The 10,192-nt window shown below is 48.1% G+C and overlaps 1 protein-coding gene across 1 annotated transcript; it reads right to left on the bottom strand.

Moving 5' to 3' along the window:
* Window positions 1-841: 841 nt before the first annotated feature.
* Window positions 842-5,523, bottom strand: COQ10B (coenzyme Q10B). Its single transcript, XM_061555695.1, has 5 exons — window positions 5,256-5,523; window positions 3,453-3,638; window positions 2,872-3,064; window positions 2,646-2,747; window positions 842-2,394 (listed from the first exon to the last, which is right to left on the bottom strand). The coding sequence occupies exons 1-5, from the start codon at window positions 5,321-5,323 to the stop codon at window positions 2,227-2,229; spliced, it is 717 nt and encodes a 238-aa protein (XP_061411679.1). The 5' UTR covers window positions 5,324-5,523; the 3' UTR covers window positions 842-2,226.
* Between the last annotated feature and the right edge of the window lie 4,669 nt (window positions 5,524-10,192).

Below are 10,192 nucleotides of genomic sequence, written 5' to 3'. Positions count from 1 at the left end.
ATTTGTAGAGGCTTGGAACAAATACTTTAAGCTTCTGTCCATTTGGACTTGTGTCAACATAGAAACTGGAACGCCTCTGGGAGCTTTTGGGGATCTTGGAATGCCAAATCCCACTGCAATGGCAGGCTAAGATAATGCAGTTTGAGGGATAGACATGATTACACATACAGTACGTAGAATATAGTAAATTATGCCCATGAACGCATTAAGTGGATTGTGCCTTTGTGCTTATAAAAGACGCCAAAAGGCGCCATCTGGTCTAGCACCAATTGAGACGAGGCTCAGAAGAAAGCTGTATCTGGTGTGGACCAATCAGCTTTAAGGACAATGCATATATTATGTTTTTTGTTTGCATTTTGACTGCAAGTATTGTGGTTAATGCAGACATGAATCATTGTAAAAAAAGGTTTCAGTTTTGTTGCCAGAAAAAAGGGGGAAAACCCTATTATTATATTTTGGTACTGGCAAAGGTCTAATATTTCTGGGTGATTATAGTAGGTACTGTAATTGTAAATGTTGTGGGTTTTACTCTCCAACATACCGGTGTGCCTAACAAATTGGCATGTGACAAACCTTACGAATTGGCTGTCGGCTGGTGGCAGGTTTAACGACACATTTATATTTACGCAAACCCAAAAACCTCTTATGGATTGCCTATTACATATTTTCCCTTTTAAGGCAGTTATTGATGTATGTTATTTTTGTGTTAACCGTGCACCACTGCTAACACAGCATCACCAAAAAATGTTTAATAGTCACAGTATTCCATCGGGGAGTTCACATGTTGAGTATCAGGTGCCTCTTGCTACACAATACAATTTGAAGTATATCAAGAACACAGTTTTGTTAAAAAATCTTTTATTTACAATTTTTATTTAAAATGTTTTTTTTTTAAATCACCACAAAAATGAAAGGGAAAAACGCAATGTGCCATATTAACAGAACATATACTGCTTCTAAACAACATAACCCTGTAGTGTGCAACATCTATGGGAAAATGAAAACGTAAACACTGGATACCAGCGGTTTACATAACTGGTTAGCAACTACCAGCAGTATAAATTAACAAATAAATACTTGCACATTGTTGCATTTTACAAAAAGGCACATTAACCGTTGTTAAATAAAAACTAATAAATATAAAAACTAAAACTGCCAATGACCTATTTAAAAAGGATGAACGACCTTTTCCCAATCATGAGATAACACAAACAGGTTTTAAGATTGTATGCAATTGCTAGCAGCACCATTCATGCCAACATTTCAGATGAACATCAGATGGCATTGGAGTTTCTTTTTATCAGCTTAATTTCACGTCACACATTCATGCAAAAAATACTATCACCCGAAGATACTAGAAAAAAAAATCCCTTTTTAAAAGCTCAACATTTGGCTTTTTTTTTATCTAAATTGGACCGGTCTGACCAAACTGGCCACAACACGGGAAAGTTAAAATACTGTGTTATTAAACTCCGTCCTGCCATGCAGTCATATGGCAGAATTAACGACTGTTAGTAGCTAATGAGGATTTACGTATGGGAATTCAAAGTATTAAAGTAAATGTTTAAACAGAAACCTTATCCCGGTTTTTACTTCAATGGACTTTTTAAAAACATCCACAAAATAAAAGGTATATTTTATAAAACAAAATTTAACTCTGCATTGTGTAGCATTGATAAAATTGGAATATATTCAAATGTTTTTTCAACCATGCTTTGTCATAATACTGCAACATTGGTAAATGTATTCGATGTAATTTTTTTAAAGTTAACGAAAATGTGGTGAGCTTCATTCTTAATTCAAGATAAGTTTATCCCTGATCACATGACAGTAAAAATATGGACAGCACTCGTTAGAAAAGATAATGCCCTCTATTTAGGCCAGTTACATGACAATAAACTAATGGTCACTTTTTGCAGACTCTACACCTAAATCAGTGATACCTTAAAATGAGAAATCTAAAATTGCATATGCATTGAAAATGTCACAGTACACTTTTACTTCTCTCAACGATGACCTCTAACAAAAACGCCTCTGGGAAAGAAAAAAAACAGTTTGTCGGGCGACTTCTGAAAAACTAAAAACAGGTATGGAACAAGAGTTGAATGTTTGCTTAGTTCGTTGCTTATATTGCACCCATCAAGTATATTTAATGTCATAAACAGCAGCCTCACAGCGACCTATTTTGCCATCATGGAACTGTCCTCACACCCAACCCTTCTACAATCAGGGCTGATGCACCGAGTCCATAACGAATCCCGATGGAAGCCCTCTCTGTGGCCCATACATCTTGGCAGCCCGACGCAGGAATGCTGTCACCATTTGCTTTACCACTTCATCGAAAAACATCGAGGCCATCTGGGAGTGAAGCAATGAGCGGAACTCAAAGGAGATCTGAATTGACAAAAAAAAGTCAAGTTAATTAAGAATACAGGGCCAGAAACACCTCTTCAGTAAACCATTCTGCAGAAAGAAAATTTTGCCATTTAAAATGGACAATAATAACATTAATCTTTTACAGTGTGAAAACAGTATTATACACCACTATGCATTCAATATTTACGTTCATAAAATTTGCAGTTTTCCACTAATATCCAATGCCAAGCCACATTTTGGTAGTAGTTATTGGATTCAAATAAACATACCGAAAATTCAATTGTACACGACTCAGGATGGCCTGGTGCTCCACGTCCAAATCGCCACTCCGTCTCCAGATGATTGAACAGTCTTCCATCTGTGCACGTGGCCTGAGCATGGTGAGACAGTGGTGAGAAATGTTAAAATCAGGGGGAGTAGGTTAATACAAATACTGGCTTCATCAAAGAGGTGGTTGTGCATGGTCTTAGTAACAAGAATTAAACAAGACCATACCCGCACAATATGTGGCTCCACCAGCGTCACAGTGGAAGAGTAGCTTTCCACAAGGGGTGGAAAGCCCACCTGGAGCTCTGCACGCATGAACCCGGGTCGTCGGAACGTCACACGCGACCGCTTGCACCATGGCACAAACTCGCGGTAGGATTCAACGTTGGAAACAATTGCATACATCTGCTCCTTGGAATATCTGCAAGTGTACCCACACAAAAGTATATAATCAGTTTAAACACGGGCTCAACAAATATATAATGGACAATGTAATACTTGAGTGGATTACATGTTATCTGTTTTCCTCCACATGCTCACCTTGCCCTTAGTAACACAACAGTCAATAAACTGGATGCAGCTTAAGCCAGCCGGCCTTCAACAGTGATAAAGTCAGAGGACAAACAATTAATTGCCAGACATATCAGATCCTACAGGGTCAACTAAACTAAGCTGTGCCCAAAAATACTTATTTGGAGTCTCAATTTTAATTGTCCCCAAAACATTTACATAATCTAAACTCTAGCTTCACTCCGAAATTTTTCCATCTCCAGGAACTGTGATGAAGTAAAATAAACACAGATCCTTACCCTACGAGATGCCTCTCAGCGTAGTCCTTGCGTTTGTCACCAAAAGGTAGCTTGGACAGAAAGGTCCGCGCGGGGACGGGGCTCAGCACCGGACAAATGTTCGTTTTGCGCATCAAGACAGGGCTCAATGAGGGCGAACCCTGGCCAGGATGGCTCACCATTAAAATGCCACACGAGTGTAGGTACCTGTCAGACACACATTCATACAGATTGTCAGTGCTGCGGTCCTTCCACACATTTTATGAATGTTAAGAACCATACGATAAAATAACCCCCACAACCCACATACTATATTGGAAGAGCCTCATGCAGCAGTTTCTTCACAAAAAGGCTTTTTGAAAATGGTGAGTCAATTGTCATGAATTTCCCTCCACCGCAAAGCACTAAAAGTTTTTATTTCAAATTAAATGGTTTTCACTAAAGTATTGTTTTTGGATTCGGCGCATTTAGGTTTATGTTATAAGCTACATTATAATTTCAGTCGCTTATAAATTCTTGGAAACTAATATATTTAAAACAATAAAATACATAAACTATGGTCAAATTCTGATGATAATACCAAAGCGTTACCTACCACTGTAATACTACAGTATTTCCATAAGATAAACGTTGATAGTTAAGTGATTGAAGCTGTATATATCCACCTGACATGAAGAACATGTTCTCACATTGTTAATCGAAAATATTTCACTACAGTGCCTTCGAGGTTGGGTTTGTCGCAAAAGGTATGTGTGGCACGCCTTGTATGTAACAGTGGTGCTAACTTTTAACATTAGGTCACAGAATTTCCTGGTAAGTAAATAATAAATGAAGACGTGCCCCTCCCCCGTCTTTCTTCTGGACAAGGCTTTGTCTCAACAAACCTGATGTCCCCAAATACTTCTATAGCCAACACACTAGCTGTTATTTCGCATAGCAGTTACTTAAGATTTTTGCATTTCTTCACGATGTTAATACGAACAAGTACATGTGTAATTTCCACTTAAAAAAATTATTCAATGATGTTAATGAAAACAATGAAATGTATGGTTTTCAAGAAGACCTGAATATCAGCTCTTTTGCGGGTGGCTTGTTACATTACATGACTGTGAGAGATGGCAGACACCACGGGGAGGCCTTCATCCAGCTGTGGATTAATTATGGCCATGTTCCCAGCAATAAACTCAAACTTAATTTGTTTTATCAAAATAAACCAAGGCGCTCGATGCATTCCCATCAACCGCTCCAAGTATTGTTAGTGGTGGCAATGTTGGACGTGGCTGCTGCTATAAAATAGTCTGCTTCGTTGCCTTGTTTTAGTGTGGCTCCACGAGCCTCCCAAAGCCATTATATAAGAGGCCACCCGGGATGGAGGTCCAGTGAAAAGTGGCGCCATCTACCACATTATTTCGGCACACTCCACAGAAAATCCCACGTACAAAGTGGGAAATAAAAAAAAGTGCCACAAAGGCAAGAACGGCACACGGCCGGAAAATCATCGTTTAAAACGCGTACACCGACGATTATCGCGGGTTAAGCTTCCGATTTGCACCGACGCATTTTATGTAAAATAAATAAATGATCTATACGATCGTGAACAATGCGAGCTACGGTCGAAGCCACATTTTTTCCCCACCCCCAACGATCTCTTCGCGGGCTTACTCTCACCACGCTCACCCGCCACCAACACCGACAAACCATGGGCCACACCATCCAACACATATCCAACACACCCCACATCCAACACGAACACCACCACCACCATCACCACAGTTTCCCCCATCAAATCCCGACGAGTGAGCGAGCAATCGATGCAATCCTCACCGAATTCCTGCGCGGGGTCGCAGTCCCACGTCGCACGCCACTCGGACGATTTTGACCCATTTGCTCATCTCTATGCTATCTCACACACACACACAACAAAAACAACAACCGATGACGATGACCACCGCCGTTAATAACAACAGATTGTGATGATGAAGAAGAAGAAGAAGGAGCAGCACGGTGTCGATCTCGCCGGCGATCTTAACAGCTGATGGAGGAGGAGGAGGAGGCCGAGTGTGGAGGTGGGGAGGAGGGGGCGATCATGTGAGCTCGATGACGCAGGGCCCGGCGGTGACGGTGGCAACGAAGCGCCTCCTCTTCCTCCCCCTCTCTCATTCGTATTCAAATAAGGGCGTTAACGTATAAAAAACTCTTCAAATATGTAGCCCAGTGGGCTCTTAAACACGCCCGGAGGCTGGTTTTTGGTGAACCGGTTGACGCCACGAACCTCAAGTTTCATTTATTTGGTATTGCCCTGTGAGCCATTCGGCTCTTGAATCGGGTGCAACTACAACAAACAAAAACATGAACAAGAAAACATCTTAAAGTGACTATGTGCAAACAGAAAATCCAAGAAAAGACAGAAAAATATTGCAGAAAAAGCACCAAACCTGGGGTTTAGATTCCTTGCCCCCTGCGCTGGTGTACATCTTATTGGGGAGTCTAATTTTTCGCGTGTTGTGGTTGTCAGAGATGTGTTCGGGGGATAATTGGCAAGTATCGAGATCTGGCAGGCAGGACGAGGGGGATATCGAGAGTTGGTGGGATTTTCCTTGGTATTCGGTATTCCTTCCGTTGAATGAGCGCACAGATTACATACTTTGTGTTGCATGGCCACAATCGCACAAATGTGGCTTGGATTTTTACATTTTCCATCAATGAAGGAGATGTTGTGTGTTCGGCCTGTTTGATGTCCAGATGCGGTTAACGATAAAACACCACCGGTGTCTTCGAGAAGAATCGTCAAAAGAAAGGTTTCGATAATTGGCTCTTGAATTAATGTGTTTTATTCTGGACGTCCGCTTTGTCCACGATGTTCGCCGGCGTTCCCAGAATAGAGATGGGGACATGGGATGGCGGCGAGGAACAACACTTTTTGAGTTCTTGGTTGATGATGTGTAGGTTTTTGTTGGCAAAAAATATAAACTCACTTGCAGTTTGCACGTCTCTGATGATATTTGGTGGCAGAATGTTCGCCAGGGGATTGGCGAGTGGTCTTTGTTCTGAACTTACGTCGTATGCGAGAATGAAAGTTGTAACATTTCACGTTCTAAACTAGATCAGTCCTGTCCGTGGGAATTATCGCCTTGAATCTCTCACCAACAATCCCCATTGACTGGTGTGGCTAGGAATGGTCAATCTCCATGGCCGACACAGCAGTGGATTGCCAAATGGCTCATGATTACTGTATTTATCTTCACAAAACCCGTATTGTCCTACGTGGTTAAGTATGGTCGCTCGGCCCTGCACAGGCAAGGTCCTCATCTAGCAGTGTATTAACAAACGAGCGGTACCATTTACGCAATACATGTGGAAATATTTATCAGTACACATTTCCTTTTCGCCTCTCCTCTTTCGTGTCGCCGCAGGTCGATGATCCAAGCTCGCTTAGCAAACTAAATTATCTACTTCATATATCGGTCTCTCCGCATACAAAAATAAATGATTCTAACACAACCCCAAATGGCCTTCTGGCAGTGAATCATTTCAGCAGCATTGATTTGTGACCAGCAAACTCTGGACCACTTTCACCACGAAGTGTCTCGTCAACAGTCAGGCTCGTTTAGAGCACACGCCATCATCCAGCAGTGGAACACGTGGAGTGGGGGACTCGACTGGCACATTCCACGCGGTGGCCTGCCCCGCACCCTCCCACCTCCTGCCCGTCGCCCCCTGACCTCCCCCCTCCCTTCGCCCCTCCCCCCTCTCTTTTCCCCTCCCCCCTCTCTTAGCCCCTCCCCCTTTCTTTTCCCCTCCCCCCTCCCTTCGCCCCCCCTCTCTTTTCCCCTCCCCCCTCCCTTCGCCCCTCCCCCTCCCTTCGCCCCTCCCCTCCGCTTGCCCTCGTTCCCTCCCATCACCCCTCCCATCGCCCCCTCCATCACGCCCCTCCCCTCCTGACCTCTCCCCCTTTATCACGCCCCTCCCCTCCTGACCTCACCCCCTCCATCACGCCCCTCCCCTCATGACCTCATCCCCTCCATCACGCCCCTCCCCTCCTGACCTCTCCCCCTCCATCACGCCCCTCCCCTCCTGACCTCATCCCCTCCATCACGCCCCTCCCCTCCTGACCTCTCCCCCTCCATCACGCCCCTCCCCTCCTGACCTCTCCCCCTCCATCACGCCCCTCCCCTCCTGACCTCACCCCCTCCATCACGCCCCTCCCCTCCTGACCTCACCCCCTCCATCACGCCCCTCCCCTCCTGACCTCATCCCCTCCATCACGCCCCTCCCCTCCTGACCTCACCCCCTCCATCACGCCCCTCCCCTCCTGACCTCATCCCCTCCATCACGCCCCTCCCCTCCTGACCTCACCCCCTCCATCACGCCCCTCCCCTCCTGACCTCACCCCCTCCATCACGCCCCTCCCCTCCTGACCTCATCCCCTCCATCACGCCCCTCCCCTCCTGACCTCACCCCCTCCATCACGCCCCTCCCCTCCTGACCTCATCCCTTCCATCACGCCCCTCCCCTCCTGACCTCTCCCCCTCCATCACGCCCCTCCCCTCCTTTTTTTTTTTTTTTTTTTTTTTTTTTTGTTACGATCAGTGGAAACAAGAAGATGCTCGGTGTATTCGGCACTTTGTTTCGGTCATCATTTCGTAATTTTTTTTTTTTTTTTTTTTTTTTAAACGGGGCTTTATGTTGCCCTCGCTCGCTCGCTCTCTCGCTCACTCGCTCTCTCGCTCGCTCTCTCGCTCGCTCTCTCGCTCACTCTCTCGCTTGCTCGCTCTCTCGCTCTCTCTCACTCGCTCTCTCTCTCGCTCATTCTCTCGCTCACTCTCTCGTTATTTACGCCGCCCCCCTCGCAGTCCTATGGCCTCCGACGGGTAGCTCATAACAGCATGCAGAGCTCCCCGTCATCTGCCACGGAGCACACGGCCTCCTCCATCGCCCACTGCTCCTTGAAGGCCGGCACGGCGTGGGTCAGCCGCGCGTGGCGGAACTCCAGCCACACCCTGGCTCCGACCAGAGCGCGGAAGATGCCCAGGCTGCTGGCCGGACGTTTCCCCTCCAGGGCCACCTTCCTCGCCCTGTATATGGCGAGCTTGGCGTAGCCGACGAGCACGTTGACCAGCCCCTGGAGATGTTGGGGTCCGTCGCCCTTTCGGTATCCAAAGATGAGGACCGTCGGGGAGAAGTGGAGGCTGAACTTTAGGAGGATGTTTCTCAGGACCTTGAACAGCGAGTCCAGGCTCTTGCACTCCACGTATTGGTGCGCCACCGTCTCCACTTTTCCGCAGAACCGGCACTCCGGGGGCGTGTCAGTGAAGCGCGCCAGGGAGGCGTTGGTGGTGACGGTGCCGTGGGCGATGCTCCAGCTGAGGTCGCCGATGCGGTTGTACGTCGGGCTGGAGTAGAGTTGCCTCCAGCGAGGCCTCTCCGGAGAGATGCAGGGCAGGGCTTTCCTCCAGGCATGGTCCTTATGGCTCCTCAGGGTGTCCTGTTGGTGAAACCGGACCATGTAGGAGTAGAGCACCTTCCTCTTGACATTTGCGAAGGCCACCTCTGGTAGGTCCTCCAGCCGGCACAGGTTGTGATCCGCCTTCGCTTGTCGGCATTGGCGACGCAGTGGCACGACGGAGAGCTCCGGTGGAGGGGGACCGAGAGGGGCCTCGTCATCCCCAACGCCGATGGGGGGCGTTCTCCCCGCTGCCGCTGAGAAGGCCACCTTGGCTTCGGCCAGGATCCGGGCAGCCACCCGGAGCGATTGCAGCCCTGTCTTTGCGGCCATGTCTGCTGGTCCGAGCCACCGGCCCCGTGTTCCAGGCTCCACCAGATCTCCCATCCTGGTGAGCCGCGCGTTGGTGAGGCGCCTCTCCATGCCGGGGGTGGCGGTGGTGGACGGCAGCTTTGTCTGCGGGTTCCTGAAGATCGGTTCGAAGACCAGATCCTCGGCCGATTGCGGCTGGTTCAGCCTCCTGACGGCGAGGGAGCTCCACGTCTGCAGGACGCTCCTGTAGAAAGGTGGCAGCTGTCCCAGTGGGAGGCCCTGCAGGTCCATGTAGAATAGTTGTTTGGAGCACTGCAGACCCCCCAGCTGTTTGAGTAGGAAGGAGGCCGTGACGCTCCAGGCTGGTGCAGGGGTGGTGGCGTGCAGGAACTTTTGTGCGGCCTGCAGTCGGAAGGTGGCCAGCTGACTCCGCACGCACACCAGCCCGTGACCGCCCTCGTCCAGTGGCAGGGCCAGGACCCCAGCCGCGACCCGGTGTCCTCTGCCCGACCAGAAGAAGTCGAGGACTCGCTTCTGAAGCGCGTTGACGAGGCTCATGGGGGGGTGCAGGGAGAAGAGTCGGTGCCACAGCATGGACGTCACCAGCTGGTTCACCACCAACGTCTTTGTCCTGAAGGTGAGGAACTTGCACAGGCGACTCCAGGTGCCCAGCCGCTCCTTCACCTTCCCCTCCAGCTCGACCCAGTTCCTTTGCGGTGGTTCCTCCTCTGGTCCCAGGAAGACCCCCAGGTGGTGCAGGGATGTCGTGCTCCAATTGATGGTTTTTGCCTTCTCCGGACACTCGGTCATGTCCCACGCTCCAACCAGCAGGCCGCTGCACTTTTGCCAGTTCATTTTGGATGAGGAGGCCTTCGAAAAGACCTCCTGACACTCGTGCAGCAGGGCGACATCATCCAGGGAACGAAGGATGAGGAGGATGTCATCGGCGTATGCCGTCAGGACCAAACTGACATTTGGTTCCCTGAGCACCAGGCCGCTGAGTCTC

Source organism: Lethenteron reissneri, chromosome 21 (genome assembly GCF_015708825.2).
Source record: "Lethenteron reissneri isolate LAM-NWPU_2019-01 chromosome 21, ASM1570882v1, whole genome shotgun sequence".
Lineage (NCBI taxonomy): Eukaryota > Metazoa > Chordata > Hyperoartia > Petromyzontiformes > Petromyzontidae > Lethenteron > Lethenteron reissneri.
The sequence above is the reverse complement of the archived record's forward strand: the minus strand, read 5'-3'. Positions and strand labels throughout refer to the sequence as shown.